The sequence below is a fragment of the Mus caroli genome, chromosome 4 (assembly GCF_900094665.2).
Source record: "Mus caroli chromosome 4, CAROLI_EIJ_v1.1, whole genome shotgun sequence".
NCBI lineage: Eukaryota > Metazoa > Chordata > Mammalia > Rodentia > Muridae > Mus > Mus caroli.
In genome coordinates this window covers 75950181-75974326 of record NC_034573.1, presented here as the reverse complement: position 1 = coordinate 75974326, position 24146 = coordinate 75950181, and the positions used below count along the sequence as shown (strand labels likewise).

At 45.2% G+C, this 24146-nt stretch overlaps 1 protein-coding gene across 1 annotated transcript in view; it reads left to right on the top strand.

Moving 5' to 3' along the window:
- Ttc39b (tetratricopeptide repeat domain 39B) overlaps positions 1-24146 on the top strand; it is a 100632-nt gene that overhangs the window by 9408 nt on the left and 67078 nt on the right. Inside the window, exon 2 of the mRNA XM_021159755.2 lies at positions 16901-16935. Coding sequence (XP_021015414.1) covers positions 16901-16935 — 35 coding nt within the window. The remainder of the gene's footprint in view (positions 1-16900; positions 16936-24146) is intronic.

Sequence of the window (24146 nt, the reverse complement as noted above, 5' to 3'; positions counted from 1 at the left end):
CAGGCTAGGTTAGCCTGGGCAGCAGAGTGAGTCCCTGTACATCTTAGAAAGCTAAAGGAAGTGGTTGGTGAAAGGTCACAGCGTTGTTGGAGGCCAAGAAGGTTCATTCTAAATTCAGTGCCTTTTGAAACAGGTCAGGGACCTGTGAACTCTCAGGAAGGCCTAACGCAGGTGTTAGCCACCCCTGTCTGGTCTATTTTGTAAGTAAAGTTTTATGGAAATACAACCGTGGCCATTTGTCTAGATACTGTCTGTAGCTACTGTCTGTAGCTACTTTTGCACTACACGTGAGTAGCAGGGACACGGGTCATATGGTAGTCAGTACTTAAGGACTCGTAGGTCCTCTGGTGCCTTGCACTGGGTGATCTCTAGGGCTATAGTTTATTCATATATGAATATTGTGGGCCTATGAATGATTTGCTTCCTTCCTTCCCTATCAGATATTATGAACCTACTTAAAACTAGTCTGTTTGCCACTTCCTGTGAAGTGGCGTGTGCAAAGCTGGAGGCGGGTGAAAGCAGGGGTTGAATTCCTGCTTCTTGTACAGCATTGGGTAAGTTACTTAATCTCTCCGTGTCTTCATCTTAAGGACAAACAGTTCATCCTGCCTAGTAAGATTGCTGTGACGGTGTACAGTCTAAGCAGAGCCCCAGAGTTGGGGCATTGGTGCTAGCTCAAATGCTGGCTCCTGGTGCTGTCATCCAGAGCAGCTCTTAGTCATTGTTCTCCCAGACCCTGCATGGCAGTCCTCCACTGGAGGGAGTCCCTTAGGACAAGGCAGTTTCCTATTAGGTTCATCCCCAGGACTCCAGCTGGATAAATGGTGCAGATTTATAGTCTGTAAGCTTTTTTTAAGGGAGAAAAATGAACTCAAAGGGCCATCTGTTCTAACTTGTCCGCCACGGACTAGTGTTAGCATTTGTCCACAGGGGAGGTGGCATTCATTCTTCCACTGACGCTGACGGATTGATGGTGGTGTAACCTCTGGTTGCTCTGGACCTTGTGTTTGTGTAGCCCCACTTTCCATTGGTGGAAGTCTTACGGGGTTTTCATGCAGCAAGCGTGTAAGAGACTAGGATGTGGGAAAGGCGTGTTTATGTATGCTTACTGTCTCCCACTGTTAGTGAGACAGTAACCTCTGGAGCGGAGAGATTCCCTTCTTACAGTTCTAGAGTCTGAGACTGAAGATCGAGATGTCACATCTGGTGAGGACCTTCCTGCTGTGTCTTAATATGGCCTATGGCATCATGTAGGGAAAGAACATATAGGGGGAGAGAAAGCATGAACTCACTTGAACCAGTTTTCTCATGTTTTAAATCACTCAGGGTATTGAACTCAGGGCCTCATGTATGCAAGGCAAGCACACCACATACCAACTAAGCCACGTCCTCAGACTAATAACCCTCTCTTATAATGCCAGGAAGTAACACTCTCCAACATTAACCCATCATTAGTCGACATTAATCCATTCATGAGGGTTTTGTTCTTGTCTTAGTGTTCCATTGCTGTGAAGAGACCCCATGACCAAAGCAACCTATGAAAGGAAGCATGTAACTGGGAGCTTGCTTACTGCTTTAGAGGGTTAATCTGCAGGCTCGAGGTGGAGGGAGAGGTATGGGACCTGGCATGGGCCTTGAAACCTGATCAGAGCCCACCTCCAGTGACACACCCCCTCCAACAAGGTTGCCTCCTAATCCTTCCCAAATAGCTCCACTAACTGGGGACCAAGCACTCAAATATGAGCCTGTGGAGGCCATTTTCTTTTCTTTTCTTTTTTTTTTTTTTTTTGGTTTTTTGAGACAGGGTTTCTCTGTATAGCCCTGGCTGTCCTGGCACTCACTTTGTAGACCAGGCTGGCCTCGAACTCAGAAATCCGCCTGCCTCTGCCTCCCGAGTGCTGGGATTAAAGGCGTGCGCCACCACGCCCGACTATGGAGGCCATTTTCATTCAAACCAGCAGTCCTGAGTTTGTAATCACTTCCTAAGCTCTGTCTCTCAAGGCAGTTTGAGTAGAGACTAAGTCCAGCGGCTGGCTCTGGAGAGCCATCTCCATCAGTGGCGGTTACTGTATAAGAGGGTAAAGGAGCTAGGTGACAGTGCATAAGGACTCCTGGGCACTGGAGGGCAGTTTGGGTCCTTGCTCTGCTCTAAAGCCACACATCAAGCTCTAGACTGTACTTTCTAAAGTGGAAGTCCGTTCTCACCTACTTCCCAAGATCTTGTCTGGGCTTCTTATTGCCTTTGAAGTAAAAGCATGGTCATTTTGTCATGGTGGCTCAGTGGTTCTCACACTTGAATCTGCTTAAAGTCTCCTTGCTGGGGGAGCAGGTGGATTATTAAGATGGGCATCCTTGGGTTTTCCTACCAGTGAGTCTAATGCAGTGTGTCAGGTGCAAGTCCTAGGTGCTTGGGTTGCTTCGTGGTGGACTTCTTGCTTCAGCCTTTCCAGAGTGCTTATTGCTCCATGTCTCATGCCCCAAGGGGCCTTCCTCAAGTCCACCTGTTTCCTTTGCAGTTCCCACACAGGTCTTTCATCCCTGGTCAATCCCTGCAGGTGCTAGCCCTCCCACAGCTTCCCCTGCTGGCCCATAGCCATTTAGCAGTCTTGGCTGCTCCAAAAGAGAAAGATTCTCCCTTTGACCCACTTGTTGGGAGGCCCAGCCTGCACGAGATGGAGGTGTCCTGGGGTTCAGCCGGAACTGAGGTCTTTCTTCCCAATTCCTAACAGCATGGTGTATCCTCTCAGCCAGGAAAGAGAAATTTCCTTCCTAGAGTCAGTCAGACTTTTCTGTTGCTGTGATAAAAATACCCGACAGACAGACAGACAGACACCTTAAGGGAGGAAGGATTTGCTTAGCTCTCTGAGAGGGTCATTCTCTTGTCATTTGGCTTTGGGTCTCAGGGCCTCCTCTAGTGAGGGAGGCACATGTTATGGCTGAGGGAAAGTGTTGCAGTCTCCTGGGGTCTAGAATGGTGGATCGCTCCCAACAGCATCCCGGGTCACGTCTCCTTCTTCTACTTTTCACTGCCTCCCAATAACATCTTCTTTGTCTGACTCCGTAAAGGATCAACCCATTGATTAGGTCAGATCCATAGGATCTGTATCAACCCATTGATCAGGTCAGATCCATAGGATCCGTATCAACCCATTGATTAGGTCAGATCCATAGGATCCGTATCAACCCATTGATTAGGTCAGATCCATAGGATCCGNTAGGTCAGATCCATAGGATCCGTATCAACCCATTGATTAGGTCAGATCCATAGGATCCGTATCAACCCATTGATTAGGTCAGATCCATAGGATCCAAATGCTTCCCAATGCTCAGCAGCCAGAAGCCAAGCCCTGAAAAGTGAGGCTGTGGGGACATTTCGCATTTAAACCCTAATACCTGCGTGACCATCAGCGTTAGCTCAGCACGCATTCTTAACCCACGTTCACCAGACAGGCCTGCAGTCTCAGCACTCGGGAGGGGAGACAGGAGGATAAAGAGTTCAAGTCATCCTCAGCTACCACACAGTTTAAGGACAGCCTGGGTTACATGAGAACAAGCAAACCCGCCGTCCGTCCGTCTGCCTAGCTTTCTTGAGCTGTGATTTACACACCATAAACTCGGCTCCTTCCCTCCCTCCTCATGGTGTAGAAATCTGATCTGACTTCCCCAGTGGTAGCTCACTCCTTTTTATGTCCCTCTGCTTGCTGTGTGCCATTCTGGTGCTTTAGTCAGTGTCAGGCGATGGCACCGACTTGACTGCACTCCTGGGTAGGACGCAGGCGTTAGTCTTGCTGTCTGTATAAGGGCTCTCCTGTGGTGGTGAACATTGTGTAGAGTGGGATAGGCAGTAGTTAGCAGTCCTGGAAACAGTACTGCAGCTAGCCACGTTGACCATGTTGGCCTCCCATATTCATTTGCTGGTAGTAATTTTAAGATGTGCTTTGAGGAGGAAAGGTTTTTGTGTTTAAACTTAAAGGCAGTAAAGGTCCCTTTGTAGAGCTGGCTCATGCTGGTTAATTTTATCCCAGTTAGGTCGTCTGGGAAGAGGGAAGAAAGTGGCAGTTAAGAAAACTGCCTCCGCTAGATTGTTCTGTACGAAAGTCTGGGGTGCATTTTCCTGATTAATGATTGAAATGGGAGTGCCCAGCCCACTGGGGGCCGTGCCACTCCTGAGCAGGTGGTTCTGGGTTGTATATGAAAGCAGGCTGAGCAAGCCTCGAATGGTCTTGGCTTCAGTTCCTGCTTTGACGTCTCTCAGTGATGGGCCATTATCTCAAAGCTAACATAAACCCGTTCCCTCTCTCTGGGTTAGTCAGTGTCTTATCGCTGCCTTTGAGGTAAAGCATGGTCATCAAGCCAGGGAAGCAAGGGAAAGGCCTGCTAAGTCCTTTCCTAACTCACAGAGCTTGGCTCCTGAGGTAGGTATGGAGCAGTCACAGGACGAGCCTGACTACTTTGGCACAGTGAAGCTGTTAGAGGCGCTGTGAGTCCCCAGCCACTCCAGCCGATCTCATATCACTCACACACATGGATTGCTTCCCATGAATTTTCAAGGTAGACTGAAGGAAAAGAGGCTTTCCCATTTCTTCCTGTCATTCTTCAGTCTGAGTATGAAGTCAGTCTGCATTGGGGTTGTATTGTACTAGGATGGACATTTAAGAATTGCTATTTCAGTTGCTGGCTTTAGTTTCCTTTTTTTTTTTTTTTTTAAAGAAACTTACTTATTTATACTCTATCAGCATGTATACCTGCATGCCAGAGGAAGGCATCAGATCTTCTAGTATAGATGAATGTATGTGAGCCCTAGGTGCTTGCTGGGAATTGAACTTAGGGCCTCTGGAAGAGCAGCCAGCACTCTTAACCTCTGAGCCAATGACTGTTGTAAAATCAAAATATTTAACTCTGAAAAATGCTGAAGCTGTTTAGTACCCTGCAGTATCAAATCTTCAGCCAACATTTAATTCTTTATAGAAAGATAAACAGATCCTCCTTACTAGTGTGAAAATTCGTTTTTTAAGTGTGTGAGTGTTCTGTTTGAATGTATGTCTCTGCATCATGTAATGCCTGCTGCTCTTGGAGTCCAGAAGAGCATCCGGTCCCTTGGAACTGGAGTTTTAGATGGTTGTGAGCCACCGTGTGGGTGCTGGGTATTGAACCTGGGTCCTTTGCAAGAGGAACAACTGTTCTTAATGCTGAGCCACTCTCCAGGCCCCTCGTCCTTAACACATAGTAAAAGGAGATGTATGCTAAAGAGTTGCCTTTAAACACATTTAAAAAAATTATTTATTATCAATTTTGTTTTTGTTTTTGTTTTTTTCGAGACAGGGTTTCTCTGTATAGCCCTGGCTGTCCTGGAACTCACTTTGTAGACCTGGCTGGCCTCGAACTCAGAAATCCGCCTGCCTCTGTCTCCCGAGTGCTGGGATTAAAGGCATGCGCCACCACACCCGGCTACTATCAATTAATGTTTAATTTATATTCCTATTTTGTATACCTGTCCATTTGACGTTGCATAATCATTTCTTGGGCAAAAAGAGGTCAGAGAAAATCTAAGAAGTCTCCCATTTGAAAGCCCACAAGCCCAGTTGTCTGTACATCACACGACAGTAGGTTAGATGTGAACATTTTAAGGTTGTTTAAAGAACTCCTGTCCATGTATGTGCTGAAGACTACAAAGCCCTGGCTTTCAGGGGAGGTCACTGGAGACTGTCATCCGTTTGTAATCTTCTGAAGCAAACAAAAGGCTTTGCGGATGGATTTAAAATAGCACTGTATCCCCAAAGGCCTGGCGTCAGACTTCATCCTCCCTTCCCACCTCTCAGTTGCCCTTTCTCTGCCGTCAGCCTTGGCTGTGGAGTCTGTAGCTCCATCTTGGTCTCCTTTGCTCTCACTGTGTCCCCCATGTACAACGGTCTTTCATGGCGCCAGCCCTGGGAGAGCACCCTGTAGGTGTCCTTGCCTCCTCTTTGACCTCTGTGATCTGCTTGGGGTTCTGTGTCCCCACCGAACCTTTTTCAGACACTGATTACATGTTTCTCCTCAGTGTACAGTCTTGCAGTGGCTGTCCATAGTAATTAGAAGAAAACCACTCTCCTTGTGACCAAATAGTTGAGCTTTTTGCCTCCCTCCAGCTGTGTCTTGCCTTCTCTGCCACTTTTCCGTCTCAGTGCCAAGTTAATCTCTACCATAGAGCTCTTGTGTATGTGTTTCCTGTCTGGCTGACTCACTGGTCACTAGTTCCTGAACTTTCCAACCTCACCACAGAGGTCAAATTTTCAAAGAGACTTTGCTGGCTAGTTTTACGTCAACATGGGCACAAAGCTAGAGTCATCAGAGAGGAGGGAGCCTCAGTTGAGGAAATGTCTTCATGGGCTCCAGCTATCGGCAAGGCTGTAGGGCATTTTCGTAATTAGTGATTGAAGGCCCACTTCTTTGTGGGTGGTAACACCCCTGGGCTGGTGGCCCTGGGTTCTCTAAGAAAGCAAGCTGAGTAAGCCATGGTGAGCAAGCCAGTAAGCAGCACCCTCCATGGCCTCTGCATCAGCTCCTGCTTTCTGACCTGCTTGACTTCCTGTCCTGAATTCCTTTGGTGATGAACAGCAATATAGAAGTGTAAACCAAATAAACCATTTCCTCTCCAACTTTCCTTTTGGTTATGGTGTTTCCTCACAGCAGTGATCACCCTAACTTAGCTTAGCTTGGCTCCTATCTGGGCCTTTACTGCAGAGCCTTTTTGTTTTCTCCTAGCTGTGGGTATTATCTCTGCACAATCTTGTTTGTTTATGTCCTTTTTTGTTATCTGTCTTCTATCTAATTTTCATTGCAGGAAACAGCATTTGCTGTAGGCAGTTTAAAGAGGAAATCAGGTCCTTGGAAGGGCTATAGAGTGTTTGATCTAGGCTCCTGTTCATGTATGACCCCTGAGTCCTATCCAGAAATGACCCACTTAGGGAAGACCCTGGTGCTCTGGGCTCTTGTTAGTTAGCTCTCCATCGCTGTTACTTAAGGGAGGAAATGTTTGTTTTGATTTCCTTCTGTGGTCAGCTGGCCCCATGCCAGACAGAACATTCCAGTGGGAAGACATGCTGGAGCAACGCTGCTGCTCTAGTGGTGTCCAGGAAGAGAGAGAGAGAGAGAGAGAGAGAGAGAGAGAGAGAGAGAGAGAGAGAGAGAGAGAGGAGACAGACAGGTTCCAATATCCCCTCCAAGGGCACGTTCCCTCCAAAGCTCTTACAGGCCCCACACAGCTCAGTAGTCAGTACCTAATACTAGCACACTGCCAGCAAGGACCAAACCTTCAACCCAGGAGCCTCCCTCTGGGTCTATTTAAGACACAAACCATGACTAGGGCTAAGCCTTCATGGCGCTCTGTGTTCTGAAGGAGCCTGTGTTCTGTTTTGTTTTATTTTGTTTTCACTGTTTACCCTGGCTAGCCTAGGCACTTAGGGTCCTCCTTCTCGTAGTCCCCACTGGGCATGGTGGCACTACTGGTGTGTGCCACCATGCCCAGTATGCACTGGTGATTCTTAGCAGGCGGAACCTAATCCACACCCAGGCATTTGGAGGAGTTGAGAGATTAGGTAATGGCTAAGTAGCGAAGTCAGCTTCAGACAGCAGCAAACCAAACACTGCTAAAGTCCCTTTGAGAGTGTACATTGGTGTGTCAGCTATGAGAGCCAGGACTGGGAAAATGAAGTAAAGATATACCTCAGAGTCACAGGGTAGCAATTCTGACCCAGGAATTCTTTCCATTTCCCCCCTTTTTTTTCATTAGATATTTTCTTCATTTACATTTTAAATGCTATCCTGAAAGTCCTCTATACCCTCTCCCCACCCTGCTGCCCAACCCACCCACTCCTGCTTCCTGGCCTTGGCATTCCCCTGTACTGGGGCATATCAAGGGCCTCTCCTCCCATTGATGGCCAACTAGGCCATCTTCTGCTACATATGCAGCTAGAGATACAAGCTCTGGGGGTTACTGGTTAGTTCATATTGTTGTTTCACCTATAGCGTTGTCCCCTTTAGCTTCTTTGGTACTTTCTCTAGCTTCTTCTTGACCCAGGAATTCTTGTAGCAAACAAGCACCAAGCGTTAGAATTTTCTCAAGAGGGAAGGTTGTGAGAATTTACAAGTTATCTGGACCATATTTGGGACAGTTTGAGTATCACAATGGTTATAATACCCTAGGTGTATTATAGAACATTGAAAACAGTCGGGGTCTTGGAGTCTATGCTGATGGAAGATAAACAAACAGCTTGCTGTGGTAGAATACCCTAGGCAGGCTGACGGAGGCCTTGATGCTACCTGTGTTAGGAGCTGTTGCTAGATTGCTTCAGGAGCCTGCTGTGGTGGCTGATGGTTGCCTGTAATCCCAGAGCTTTAGAGGCCAAGTCAGGATGGCACTGTCCTAGGTGCTGAGTCTAGGGGCTCACTTGCCTGATGAGTGTGGTAGTCTTGTGAGCTCATGTGCGCAAACACACTTCTTACATTAATAAGTTAACTAATCAGTTAGTTAAATCATTGTGTGCGTATGCGAGGAAGTCAGAGGACAGTGGGAGTCAGTTCTGTTCTTTCACCATCTGAATTCCACTCATTATACTCAGATCTGCAGGTGTGGTGCGGAGCACCCTTAGCTGTTGAGCCATCTTGCTGGCCCTCACCTTAAACATCTTAGTAACTGCCAAACAGAAATAGTCACAGTGCAGTAGAGAAACGGGCTGCTGTGTTAGGTGATTACAATCAACACCATTGGAGGGGCAGATGCCCTGAGAAGGCTATTGGACCCCTGCTGTAGTGGGGTAGTATCTACTCTTATAAACCTCAGACTCACAGGGCCAGAGTTTCGACTCAGAATTCGTATGGTGAGCAAGCACCAAGCATTAGAATTTTCTCAAGAGGGAAGGTTGTAAGAATTTACAAGTTATCTGGGCCATATTTGGGGCAGTTTGAGTACCACAATGGTTAAGAACATTGAGATCAGTTGGGGTCTTTGGGTCCATGCTGATGAAAGACTCCCTGTCTTGTGAGTCTTTAGTGCTGCATGCTGTAAAGAGGAGAGAAGAAAAGGAAGTTGCCAGGAAGATAATGGTGTAAACATTCCAGATGAATGAAGGGAGGTATGATAGTTGAGTGCAGCAGCTGGCGCTGGCCCAGAGTCTGTACTGCAGAATTAAAAAGTGCTGCGGAGATGGGTCAGCTGACACATGGCATGAAGTGTAGTCTAACTTAGAGAACCAGGCTGCCTAAGAGGTAAACACAGGCTGCGGTATGTAGACCACACTGACCCGGAAGTGCGTCACACCTTACTGTCCGATGCCTTAGAAAAATAAACTGTGTGGATAGCTAGACAGCAAGGAAGGGAAGGAAGAGCAGGTCATGAAACCGAGTGGCAAAGTGGCAAAGACAGGAGAATTTGGATAAGTGGCACATAGGCATGCCTTGTGCTAGTAACCTGGCAACCAGTATGTCAGTTTGCAGTTCTTTCCAAATAATGTTTTTTGTTTTTTTATGTTTGTTTGTTTGTTTTTGTTTTAAGTTGCCAGAATGAAAAGGAACAGAGTGAGTGGCAGTGTTCTCTGGCTTTACTGTGCCCGTGTGTGCTGGAACTGCTTCTTAAAGGAACAGCGTTCCTTTTTATAGTATCCAGATTGTTCATGCTCTGTGTCAGAGACATAGACATGCTTGTTGTAAGCTTTAAACCACTCAGAAGTTAACATGATCTTTCTTTTTACCATTTTTTCCTGCCTATGTCAGAAGGAACCCACTGTGCGTCCTATTATTATTCATATTATTCATTACCAGACTCACGGGGTCTCCGCCTTATGGATATAGAATGCCGTGCTGTCTCGTCCAGAACTGGGACTTTCACTTAATATGTCTTAGAAATAGTTCTACTCTTATTTTTTATGTAACAACTGAAGAGAACTGAGTGACATCATTGTGCCATAGTTTATCTGTGGAAGATCACTTGATCTGTTTTCTTTTATATTTTAATTTCTATTGATTATTTGGGATTCTCCCAGTTCTCCCAGTCCTCCCCTGTCTGCACTCTCCCATTAAGCCCCACCCCAGTCAAAAAAAAAAAAGGGAAAAAAAGAAAAAAAGTTCCTTTTGTGTTGTTCATATACTTACTCCCTGCGGCATGATCAGATCCCCAGAGAGGATGAGTCTTTCTCTGCCTGCATCAGTACCAGAAGCCATGGACTGAGGAGAGCCATGGGCAGCCAGAGAGGGACAGGGCTAGCTCTCCCACCCCACACTCCCGAGCTAACCCACTTGATCTGCTTTGTCCCCTAAGACTATGTATGCTAACAGAGGGATCCTTATGTATGAATATTTTTATTACGCACACACACTTGTGTGTGTGCACATATGCATGCTCATGTGGGCACCTTCATGCTATATGGCATGATTACGGAGGTCGGAGGACAACTTACAGGAATCTCTTTTTACCATATGGGGCCTGGGAATTGAACTCAGGATTGGCAGCAAGTCACCTTTACCCACTGAGCCATATTTTGATAGTATGGAATTGAAATATTATTAGTAATTTTTTAAAGATTTATTTATTTATTTTATGCATATGAGTACACCACCATTGCTCTACTCAGACATACCAGAAGAGGGCATCAGACCCCCATCACAGATGGTTGTGAACCACCATGTGGTTGCTGGGAATTGAGCTCAGGACCTCTGGAAGAGCAGTCAGTGCCCTTAACTGCTGAGCCATTTCTCCTGCCCGAATTGAAACATTATTGCGGTGTGAACTCTGTTCCTTTTAATTTAAAAATACTCCTATCAGTGATAGTTTCAAAAATCAGATAGTTTAAAACACTAAGTCTTTTGGTTCTGCTTGTTCTCTGTGTAAAATTATTTCTGTGACCTCCCCCCCCCCCACACACACACACACTCCCAAACAAAGAGTAGGCCCTCGCCTTCAGTGAACTTCTGAGTAGGCATGGCACTGGAAGACAGGGCTGTGGATATAATAAGTAATTTGCAAGGTTTACTTTACAGTCATAAAAACATTAGCCAAGCCGGGTGGTGGTGGCACATGCCTTTTATCAGGAGGCAGAGGCAGGCAGATCACTGAGTTTGAGGTCTGTTTGGTCTACATGAGGGAGTTCCAGGACAGCCAAAGCTATACACAAAGAAACCTTGTCTCAAAAAACAAAACAAAACAAAGATTTAGCCAGGTAATATCAATGAAAATGAAATAACTTGCTGATCTATGCTAAATAAATCCAGTATATACAGCTGTAGAAGAGTTGCCTTTTCAAATGCACTTTATTATCTTCTGTGCACTGCAGTGCACATCTTTTAGAATATTTTTCCTACACCCTCTGGCAATTTATATGCGGCCATAGTGGCTCTTGATCCCCTCCCCTCCCAAATGTAGAGCACATTTCATGTCCATACATAATCACTGCTCTGTGGAGTCACACTGTGTGCTGTTTGGCAACTTAGAATATTTGTTTTGTAGTAATTTTGATTGTGGGTGATTGGTTTATTTTTTATTTTAAAGTTCTTAGAACTTCTCCCTTAAGCTACAGCCTCTCCTCATACAGTTAGCTTTCACTTTTAAAAACACTGATCTGTGGGTAATGGGAGCTAACGGCTTGAGGTTAAGCTTTTCTTGAGAGCGACATCTGGTGGTTGGTTTATAATCTCTTCACTTCCCCGTGCTTGCTGGAAATTCCGAAGAATCTTTCTGTGAACAGCTCCCTTTCTTGGTAGACACAACAGCCGCTATGCAGGGTCAGGTTGGTGCCACTGAAGCCCACACACTCCCAGAAGCCTGGAGATTTGATTGCATGTTCAAGGAGGCTCTTTTTATTTTTTTAACTTTTAATTTTTTAAATTTGATATAATTCAAAGAGTTTATGACTTTGGCCGTGTGCCAGCCTCTCTGCTTTACTCTTGAGGAGGCTGGATCCTAAAAAGATTGCATGTGTCAGCCAAGGTCACAGTGCTTACTGGCGGCCTGAGGTCCTGTGAGTCTGTGCTCAGGAGTTAGGCTTTCCATGCTGGAAGTCAACTGTGGGTTGTTTTTTTTTTTTTTTTTCCTTCTCCGTTCCAGGAGAAGCTCAGAATCTTGGGTATGATGAGGGATTCTAGCTCTGTCTTCAGGAGTCAGTTGACTCATCTCATTTCTGAGGATGAATATCCTATGTCCCTGTATTGGTGGAGTCTGTTCTGAGTCAGGCCTGTTCTATATGCACTGCGTCACCAAAATCCTCACAGGACTTCTGGGAGTGGGATGAGATTCCCGGCATAGCACCAGGAAATGGAGGATTAAAGGGCTAGACTTGCTTCAGGTCAGGATTCACACCCAGTCAGGTCTATCATCTCCCAAGCTAACTTGTATTTTCACCATGCTCTACTGACAAAATAAGTAAGTCATTAATGCATAATTACTTATAGTGCTAGTGCTCAGAGACAAACCTGCCCCTATGGATGTTAGAGCATGTGACCCATAGATTTTCCACAGAGCCCTGTACAGGCCTGCAGGAGGCTGGGAGGGTGGGTGGGGCTCATGCCATCACATTGTGATTACCCCAGTGGGCACCGAGTGCCCTCGGCTCTCTGTAGGTATTGTAACTGTCCACCAATGCTCCCAGGTTACAAATGCTAACACTGGGATGGGTGGAAAGGGTTTGCTACAGCGAAGGAAAAGGGAAAAGGAGAGGCTAAGACTGTGTGGACCTTTCTGTCCTGAAGTGATGGACCTTGGACACACCTTCCTCCAGGGTCATTAGGACCTCCAAGCCACCGTCCAAAGGGTTGCTCTGTACTCTCATCAAGTGCCAGCTCCGTGCCGTGGACAGGCAGCACAGTTTCTCACGAGTGAGAGGGAAAGGCATTTTTTGTCCTTTGACTTCGTTTTTAAAAAATGAAGATCTTCACGATATTGTGTGTGAATCACGTCTAGGCTGCTTCAGTGACTGAATCATCTGAATAGAATGCAGCTCATCAGAATGAATCGTGGGAAAAATGAACTCATTTGATTGAGACAGGGTCTTTCTGCTAGCCCTGGCTGTCTGTTCTCGATATGTAGACCAGGTTGGCTTGGAACTCACAGAGATCCAACTGCCTCTGCCTCCTGAGTGCTGGGATTAAATGTATACGCCACCACGTCTGTCCATGGTTCCTCCAATTCATGGAAGTGCTCAATTGAATCATTCTCACAGGGATGACTTAACCTACAATCCCAGGCTTTCATATCTGTGGGTTTAAAAAATGTATGTTATTTGTAAAAATGAAGCTTTAAGCCTCAAAAGGCTTTCGCCCAATGCTTGTAGTCACAGCACTTAGGAGAGTGAAGGGATGGGCCTGGTGGGCAGGTCCTTTGAGCTCCAGGGTTCCAGATCTGCCTAGACAATGCAGTGAAAGGTTGTCTGAAGGAAACAAACAAAGAAGCCAGACATAGTGGCTTTTAATTTCTGAGTTTGAGGCTAGCCTGGTCTACACAGAAAAATTTTAGCTCAGCCAGGGTGAAACCTTGTCTCAAATTCAAACCAAACCAACTCCACAGAACTTCCATAGGTAACAAGAGAGCACTTTCCGGAGGGTAACTAGAGAACAAAGCAGTAAGGTCACCTTTGAAGAATGCGTGAAATTATATTCAGTTAAAAATAGCCAAGGCAACCTCTGTCTTCAGGTAGTGATGTTACTGTTACACGATTAGAATTCTGTTTTAAAGAGCGTTTTGGTGTTTTGAGGTAGGTATTTGCAGCCCATTTAGGTCTTGAATCTTCAGTCTTCCTACCTCAGTCTCTTGAGTGCTAGGATTAGAAATGTCTGCCAACACATGTGAGTTTAAAATTGTCTGAAGCCCATTTTATTAACTGAAAGATCACCCCCCCCACACACACACACACAAATGAAAGTTGGATTTAAAGACCTTGGTTAGAGAATCAACTGGGCTGCGTCTTTTTCTTCTTTCTCTTCCCGTTAGTCTGCTCTAATTGAGACGTTTGTAGCCCTTGAGACCTGGAGAAGGTTGTGTTTTTGTTAACTGCCAGACCTAGGAGTAGCTACAGGTGGGGATCTGGAGGGGGTCTCTGGAGCATTAGCTTTTATAGCTTCTGACGAAGAACCCCCTGGTTCAGTTTAGGCTCACATAGGACTTGCTTTCATTTTCTTTTTCTTTTATGTATTTTCTGAGACAGAATTTCGCGATGTAGGTCTGACTGACCTAAAACTCGATTATATAATAATGTTCTTACATTAGATAATAGAATTTAAGATGACTCCGAAGAAAAGCAGAGAACAGTTTTGTTGAAGTTTGAGAGGGAAAACAAACAAAAACAAACAGCAAAAAACAGGGCAGGCAGGCTGCCAGTCCGGAGTAGGTGGGTAAGAAGAAAGTCAAGCCGTTTGAATTAAGGCCAGAGAAGATGGGAAGCTGGCAGGCATTAATTAATGAAGAATAGAGTTGCTGTGTATGTTCAGAGAGTGGAATGCCTAGAGCATCAGTCAAGCTGATTTAGGATCTTTGGCTGGTATCTGGAGATGGAAGGAAGAAGCTATGGTCGTGAGATAGGACTTGGAGCCTCAGGCAGGCTTAGTGAGCAGTGTACGGTTATTGTAGCCACATAGAGACATGCTACTTGCTCTGAAAGTACACACCTCACTGAGAGGACAGTTGTTACTCCCATTAAAAAAAGCTTTTTTTTTAAGGCTTGTTTTTATTTATGTATCTCTCTGGGTTCATGGTGCCCACAGAGGCGCTAAGAGGGTGTTGGAACAGTTGGAGCTGGAGTTACTGGTGGTTGTGAGCCCTCTGATGCTGATGCTGAGAATAGAACCCAGGTCCTCTGCAGGAGTGGCACCCAAGGATGCTCCTGACAGCTGAGCAGCTCTCCGACTCCATACTCATCTTTTAATATCTTTCAGGAGTATTGGACAGATTGCCAAGTGATGGACAGGTCCACATGGGTTAGCCCTTCAAGGGAAGGGGAAATAGTATTTCTTTGTGACCTTATACTACCTGGGTGGTATGCTGCCACCTAGGCTAGAGGTACAACTCAGGTCCTATTCTTTTTCAGCAAAAGTCACAGAACCGAGCTGATTAAAGTGAATGAAAGCAAAACAAAAGGAAATATAGGCATGGGTTACCAGGAGGAGTGGTCTTCCACTTGCCTCATACCTCCATTGCTGTTGTCACTGTGTTGCTGTGTATGAGTACAGCCAATGCGGGGGCGTGTGTCAGGGCAGGGTGCCAGAGAACAACTTCAGAGTTTTTTTTTCTCTCCTGTCTTTTGTGGGTTCTGGGGATTGAACCCAAGTTGTGAGGCTTGTGACACTCAGTCGGGGGTCCTACCCCACCAGTCACCAGCTGGCAGTCCCTGGTGTTTCTGACCTTAATGCAAGGCAGTGCACTTCCTGCTTTCACATGGTATTTTAAATCCCAAGGACTGCAACTGTGATATTTTCTCCTTCTTATAATTAGTTATTTGCTAGGTAAACAAGGAAGATGATTATAGATTATAAGTATTGTGGACGAAATAAGTCAGTTGATGAGAAATTATAAGTTGCTATTCTTGGTGACTTTAATTAGTGTGATCAAAGTCCTAACCTTGAGGAAATGACATTCGGTGGTAAAATCAAGTTGTGGGGATCAACCTGGGCTGGGGAGGGCCACACTGCTGGGAGACACACATGAGCATGGCATGTTAGAGGAGCAGAAAAGAAAGCTCTGTGGCTGAAGAGAAATGGGTGAGGGGCAGGCTGGAAGTGTGCTTCGAGGCAGGTGGACAGGGCTCTCATGGCTGCGGCAAGGAGCTGGGCCAGGGAAAGGGAGCTAGAGTAGGGCAGAGGTGTGTGCGCCTACTGAAAGGGAAAAGAGGGTGGACGTCTCGATGGAAGAAAGAGAGCACATGTGTGTGGTCTGTATGTGTCTGAGTGTGGACTGTGTTGTGCATGTGACATAGGGAGGGGGGAGAGGAAGGAGGGAGGGAAGGAGAGAGAGAGAGAATATGAATATTCTGGCTAGTTTTCTTTTCTTTTTCTTTTTTTTTAAAAGATGTATTTATTATTTTATGTATGTGAGTACACCATCACTGTCTTCAGACACACAGAAGAGGACATTGAATCCCAGTACAGATGGTTGTGAGCCACCATGTGGTTGCTGGGAATTGAACTCATGACCTCTGGAAGAGCAGTCAGTAGTCTTCATTGCTGAGCCATCTCTTTAGCCCTGAGCGTTTTCTTAATTAGTGATTGATGGAGGAGGGCCCAGCCCATTGTAGGTGGTATTATCCCTGGGGTGGTGGTCCTGGGTTCAATAAGAAAGTAGGCTGAGCAAGCCATGGGGAGCAAGCCAGTAGGCAGCACCCCTCCATGGCCACTGTGTCAGCTCCTGCTTCCTAGTTCCTGGCTTGTGTGAGTTCCTGTCCTGATTTCCTTCAGTGATGAACAGTGATACGGAAGTGTCAGCTGAGTAATTTCCTCTCCAAGTTGCTTTAGTCATGGTGTTTCATCACAGCGATAGTGACCCTAACTAGGACAGAAGATGCCGATGCCTTTGAGCAGGCTACTGGCAGGCAGCACGGCATGGTGGTGGGCTAAGCCTAGCTCAGGACCAGAGGATTGGTTGGTAGGTTTGAGATAAAGGCAGGAGAAAGCAAAGACTGATTGATGTGGGCATGTTCTATTACTTTTGGGGTGTTCTCTGTCGGGGTGAATGAAACAGAGCAGTGAAAGCTGCTCAGGCTGAATTCTCTGCCACAGTGGAAGCAGAAGGAAATCTTGCTTCAATTCACAGAGCTCTTCTGTGGGTGTATTCCACTAGGATTGTTACTGCCCCACCCCATCCTTTTCCCACCCCACTCCCTAATTTGTAGACTCATCCTTTTTCTCCATTCTTGAGAAACTCACTGTATGTTTTCTTCCTTTCCAGGATATCTTTGAAGATGCCTTGGAGACCATCTCTAGGTAAGTAATAACATAATAAAAAAAGTGAAGCTGGCCAGTGGTTGTCCATGCCCTTAATCCCTGCACTCGGCAGAGGCAGGTGGATCTCTGAGTTCAAGGTCAGCCTGGTCTACATAGGGAGTTCCTGGATAGAAAGGGCTACATAGAGAAAGCTTCTCTAGATAAACAAAAACAAAAACCAAACAAAACTGTGTGTCATAGTGAGAAGTTGATGGTTCTTGTGTATAAAATGTCAGTATTTCATTCTCTGTTTTGAGTGTAGTGGCCACTGTCTGGAAAACATCACAAGTCTATAACAAAAACGTTAGGATGTAATTACACTTAGGATCTACCAAGCATTCTCAACCATGTTTAATTCTTGCATTGTTAAAAGAATGCTTTCCAGCAAATTACTTTGTTTATAGCTAATTTTCTAAACATTTGTCCATATTATTTACACAATTAGCTTTATTATAGAGTGTTGCTTTTGCTTAGTATTTAATTTTAAGCCCGAGTGGTTTTTGTAATAATTTAAGATGACTGAATAGTATTAGGTCAAGTAGGATACTGTAGCTAGCTACCACTCCATTGTTAGATTTAAGCTGTTACCTGTCTAATTTTTTTAAAAAATTTTGTAGCTAGGAGGTCGTGGCACAGGATATTAGTCCTAGCGCTTGGGAGGCAGAGGCAGACGAATCTCTGAGTTTGAGGTTAGTCTGGTTTACATACAGATTGAGTTCCAGGATGGCCAGGGTTGCACAGAGAAACTCTGTCTTAAAAAGCCAAACAAGGGGCTGGTGAGATGGCTCAGTGGGTAAGAGCACCCGACTGCTCTTCCGAAGGTCTGGAGTTCAAATCCCAGCAACCACATGGTGGCTCACAACCATCCATAACGAGATCTGACTCACTCTTCTGGAGTGTCTGAAGACAGCTTCAGTGTACTTACATATAATAAATAAATTAAAAAAAAAAAGCCAAACAAACACGAAAACCCCTCCAGTGTTAAAGAGGACACTGAATCCTCTGGAACTGGAGTTAGGGGTAGTTTTGAGTGGCAGTGTGGGTGTTGTGAGTTGAATCTGGGTCTTCTGCAAGAGCAACAAGCGCTCTTAACCACCGAGCCATTTTTCCAGCACTAAAAAAGGTTTAAGTGATGTATGTTTTCATATATGTAACTTTGTAACACGTTTGAATTGTTTATGTTTGATTATTGGGAAATAATTAAGAACTTGGCTATAGGATTATTGGTTTAAAAGGGATGAATGGATATGTTTATTGCTCTTTACATATCCTGAAATACCAGTCTGTGGTAATTAGCTTGAGCTTTGTAACAGAATGTAATATAGCTCACTGCATGGCTTAAGCAACAGAAACTTACAGTCTCGGTGTTTTGAACCTTGGGAGTCTGAGGTAAAGGTGCCAGTGTGACTGGGTTCTAGTGAGGCCATGCTGTCTCCCACTTGTACAGGTTTGTCTTGCTCTGTCTTCACATGGTAGAGCACTGTTCTTGGGAGTCACCAGTCTCATTGTGAGTGCCTCACTCCTTTCCTGGGAGATGACACATACTTCAATCCCTAGCACTTTCAAAAAAGTTTCTTCTGATAATGTGGGTACCAGTCCTATGTGAGTGATACAGGCTTCAGTATTACCAACCCAGAGTGTGACCTGAAGATTAGTCACACTGTCCTAGTTAGAGAGTTGCTACTACTGTCATGAAACACCATGAGCAATGCAACTTGTAGAGGAAAGGGTTTGTTTCAGCTAAGATCCATCACTGAGGGAGGTCAGGACAGGAACTCAAATGCAGCAGGAACCTTGAAGCAGGAACTGACCCAGGACATGGAGGGATGCTTGCTTACTGCCTTGCTCCCCATAGCTTGCTCTGCCTGTTTTCTTTTCTTTTATTTTTTAAATTAGTGTTTTATTTTGTTTAAACTAGTCCAGCTGGCATNGGTTCATCATGGTACAGTCAAATATAAACATCTTTCTACAAATATTTTTAAGGGTTATTATTTTTTAGAAGATTTATTTATTATTATATCTAAGTACATTGTAGCTGTCTTCAGATGCACCAGAAGAAGGTGTCAGAGCTCATTACAGATGGTTGTGAGCCACCATGTGGTTGCTGGGATTTGAACTCACGACCTTCAGAAGAGCAGTCAGTGCTCTTAACCACTAGCCATCTCTCCAGCCCCTCTGCCTGCTTTCTTATAGAACCCAGGACGACCTGCCCAGGGATGGCACCACCCACAGTGGGCTGGGCCATCCCCCATCAATCACTAATTAAGAAAATGCCTTACAGGCTTGTCTACAGCCTAGTACTATGGAGGCGTTTTCTCAGTTGAGGTTTCCCCCTTTTAGATGACTCTAGCTTCTGCCAGGTGGACCTAAAGTTTGCCATCATCCATCCTTAAATGATACCTGTTTAGTGCCTAAGTATAAGACATTTACACGCCTTATTTGAATCTGTTTACTTTTGTTGTCATTACTGTTTAGAGACAGAGCCTTGTCTGGCCCTGGCTGGCCTCTAAATCTTGGTCTTTCTGTCTCAGCCTCTTGAGTGCTGGGATTACAGGCATTTCCACCAACTTGGACATCTATTATGTTCTTATGGATCTTCAGTTATATGCATCCTAATCTTCCATTTGCTATAGTGTGCTTAATACTTTTATGTTGGAACTGTAAATGTTTATTTTGTCCACAGGCTTTAATGTTTTCTTTTTTGTTGTTGTTGATTGCCCATGAATCTAAAACACAAACAAAAACAAAAGAATAGAAAAAGCCATGTTTTCATTTAGGAATGGCTTCAGATTTGAAGATTTCCTGTGAAAGGAGTAAAGAGAGCTCCCGTGCACCCTGCACTGGCTCCCCTTATCCGTCATTTATTAACCGCTGCATTATATTTCTCACACTGAGTAACATGGACCATGCTAGAATTCAGATCGGGAGTGTTCCCTACACGGCTTGTAATTTGTAATGATGTGGGCATTGTCCTCAGCCTGGTGCTCTTGCCAAGAACTGGGAAATTTTAAGAGCTGGGGCACAGTAAGTAGGCTGCAGGTCATTGGCAGTATGCTGACGAAGGAAATTAGGGGACTTCAGCCTCCCCCTTCCGTTTTTGCCTCCCATCTCCTTTGCCCTGCACTTCTGCCCAGATGTACTGCTTTGCCACAGACCTCAAGGTGATGAGGTGGATCAGCTGTGAAGTAAGCCTGAAAAGTGTGAGCCCAAATACCCTTTCCTTATCTGAAGTCGCCTGAGTGTCAGCATTTGTTACAGTAGTAGGAAGCCAACACTGATCACTTATGCTAACTGCGGTCTGTCCATTGTTCTTATTTATTTAGATTTCACTTAGGGTCCCTTCTTTCTCTTATCATCCCAACTATCATACCATTCTGTATTTAGACAGCGTTTCTCCTTAGGCTATTCTAGTACTGTCTGTCTGTCTGTCTGTCTGTTAGGCTATTCTAGTACTGTCTGTCTGTCTGTCTATTTATCTAATGTAATCTATCTATTTTTTGAGAAAAGATCTCACCATGTAGTCTTGGCTGGCCTGATGAAAAGTAGCGGCACGTGGACTATATAGTTTGAGTAAATCTAAATTGTTCATGAGTTTTGTGATTGGCGTGGCATGAGGAGGCAAGCTTTTAGGGAGGTATGGTCAGTCAGACCCATCTCATAACTTGTAGAGATCTGCTATGCGTGTTACACACAGCTCCCCACGAGCTCTCTTGTGAGATTCTATTTCTTGGTTGAACCATTTGGTGTTGATATGTGTTCCATGGTTCACTCATGACAAGCCATTCTTTCCCAGTCTGTGCACACACTCTTACGGTGGCGCATGAAATTGTTTGTTCATAAATAACCTTGACACAGCATAGATAGGAAGAGAACCAAAATGCTTTGAACTGGGAATGTGGCCCAGTTGAGAAGAGTATGCTTAGGACATGTAAAGCCTTGAGTTTTATCCTCACAGTCAGTACACTGAGAATGGTGATGCAAATTTGTAATTCCAGTACTCAAGAACTCAATTAAGTTCAAGATCATCCGTGGCCACGTAGCAAGCTTGAGGCTAGCCTGGGCTACATGAAAAGCTATCTTGGGAAAAAAAAAGTCTTTGGTGCTAGAGAGATGGTTGTGAATAGGGACATTTGCCACCAAGCCTGACGATCTGAGTTCATTCACCAGGAACCACATTCCTGAAAGCTGTCCTGAGCACACACATGTCTGCAAGCATATAACAGTGAGTGTAGAAAAGACATGGGGCTGTTGCCACAGTGCTGTTGAGTGGCTGCAGACTCCTGGAGCTGAGTAGTAGGGGGTGGGCTAGGCATTTGGGGGTCTCTCCCTTTGACAGTTTGGATTGACTCTTCTTCATAACCACAGTGGACAATGGGACAGCCATCTTTCCTCTTTTCACGGTAGTTAGAAAGAGTCGAGGGGGACACAGCACATTTGTCTTCAGACTGTTAGAGCGGTTGTGGGTTTAATGTGTTTTCAGCAATGGCTTCCATGCCGTAGCACTCTGTTAAGAGTTGAATTAACCCTGATGTAGGAGTTTATAGGTGTTTAATGGGATCCCGAGGATGCAGGAATGGTGATGGATGTGTCGATGCATAAGAGCTTCGGAGAGCTAGCTGTGTTTGGAGAAGGTGAAATAGGTGTGTTTAGCCAGGTGATTAGGAAATTACAATGGAAATAAATATTTTATGGACATCTTTCCTTTCTCACACCTGATCTTTTCAACTATAATTTGTAGATGAGTATGCAATAATGTAAAGCCATTCTCCCCTCATCTGGTGGCAATGTGCTATTTTATCTATCTTAAGGTTTTAAGGGTAAAATGTTGTCAATAACTGTTAGAAAGTATTTAATATTTTTTCTTGTTGGTTTGGTTCATTAGACACTCCTTCAGTGATAGTGATCTTTCAGTGGTATATGCAAAAGTAAGCAGTGACCACAGAGTTCAGACAAAGGGGCCAGGCTCCCACGGTGCCTTTATTTACCCTGTGGGTCCAACAGACAAGCAAAAGCCTGTGTCTCTTGGTCTCTACATGGGGAAGAGGCAAACACATCAAATGCACATTATCTTGTAAGGGCAGTGTGGTGGTTTGAATATGCTTGGCCCATGGGAAGTATCACTATTAGGAGGTGTGGACTTGTTGGAGGAAGTGTGTCACCATGTAGGTTGGCTTTGAGTATTGTCCTATGCTTTTAAGCTCTGCCCAGTGCAGAAGAGAGTTTCTGGCTGCCTATGGATCAAGATATAGAACTCTTAGCTTCTTCTCCAGCACCATGACAGCCTGGATGCTGCCATGCTTTTTGCCATGATGATAACAGACTGAACCCCTGAACTGTAAACCAGCCCCAGTTAAATGTTGTCCTTTATAAACGCTGCATTGGTCTTGGAGTGTCTTCTCAGCAATGAAACACTAACTAAGGCAGGAAGTAAGGCCATCCATGAGAGTGGAGTCCTTACGACCTAATTGTCTCCCCTGAAGCCCAGTCTGCTACCCTGGCATCTGAGGATTAAGCTCCAACAGAGGAATTTTGGAGGTCCACAGATACTCATGCCCTGCTGAGAAAATATACCAAAAGAGAATATAAGGATTTGCACATATTTAAAAAACTCCAGCCAAGAGATAGTTAAGTTGTTAAAAAAAGTAAGCTGCTCTTCCAGAGGACCTGGTTTGCTTCTCAGCCTCCACACAGCAGCTCAGGATCTTCTTTAACTTCCGTGCCAAGTGTTCTAAAGCCCTCTTGGCTTTTCACCAGACATACATGCAGCAAAAACACTTGTGCATGTAAAAGTAAAAAAATTCCTGCCAGCACTGTGCACTTACACAGGATACCTGCTGTGATTGTTCAAAGACTGATGAAAGAGGTCTTTAAAATATATGCTTCTTCACAAAATGACTCGTGACTGGCAATGTTTATCAGCTCACATAGATAATCCACCAGTGCTCAACCTAATGATGCAAACACTACCCAGTGCTAAAGGAGTCACTTCTGCCATTTCTCAACCATTGGTGGACTCAGTTTTTATTTGAGCTTTATGTAAATTGCCAGCTCCTTGCTGGCAGGTCCAGACAAGAGGAGAGAAGTCCTGGTTCCACGGGGGCTCTCCTGGACTGAGTGGTATGGCAGGTGTCTACGGCCCAAAAGAAACACACCGAGCCGGGAGTCTTGTTGAAGCAGGAACTCGACTATGGCATCAGCCTCTCGCTTATATAAGTTTGGATTTTTGGTGGGGTAAGATGACGTAGGAGGTGGGGAAGGGTGATGGAGGGTTTGGAGTGACTGACAGGGCCAATGGCAAAGCTTTACCTCAGCAATGGCGGGGCAGAGGAAGGGGCAAACAGGTCTTACTGAGTCACCCTGATAAGGGACATGATTGAGACCGTCTCAAAACTTGAGCCAGACTCGGGTTGGTCCTCAAGGCCCAAGCCAGGGCCAAAATGGGGCCCAACATAAATGGCCTGCCATTGAGTGTTAGATGAGTCCGTTGCCTTTTAACTCCCACTGTCTTCTGGCTGCCTTTTCCCTGTCACGCCATCTGTTTTCTTTCTACCTTTGATAAAACTGTCACTTAAAATGACTAATAACACATTTAAAGGCAGATACTTGAGAATTTCATCCTTTGAAACGTGTCTCTCTCTATTTTGTGAGTTAATCAGTGCCTCTCTAGCTCTTCCTCTTCCGCCTTCTTCTCTCTTTGAGCCCAGAGGATGGCATCTATAGAACTCCTCAAAGGCTTAGACATACTGGGCCAAGCGACATTTTACTGAGTGTAATTTAGTCTTGTGTATCGTGAACATTTAATAAGTCACTAACAAATTAGGAAGTGGTGGCAGGGGACTTACATGGCTTTCGTTATTGTGCAGTCATTTCCGAGCTGTGTGTTTTGTTTTGTTGTTCAGAACAGCAGTTCTTAGCTGTCATCACGGCGTTCTGACCTTGCCTACATTGCTGATGGATGCCCTTCCAGTGTTGTGTCCCACAAATGTCAGGTAGAAGCTTTTGATATCTATCTACTCAGGCAGCCTCACCTGTGCCTTTGAGTACCTAACAAAAAGTTCTGCGGGTCAGCCCTCCCATCCACTAAGGGATTATTTGGCATTTAAAAACTGTGGGCGGCCGGGCGTGGTGGCGCACACCTTTAATCCCAGCACTCGGGAGGCTGAGGCAGGCAGATTTCTGAGTTCAAGGCCAGCCTGGTCTACAAAGTGAGT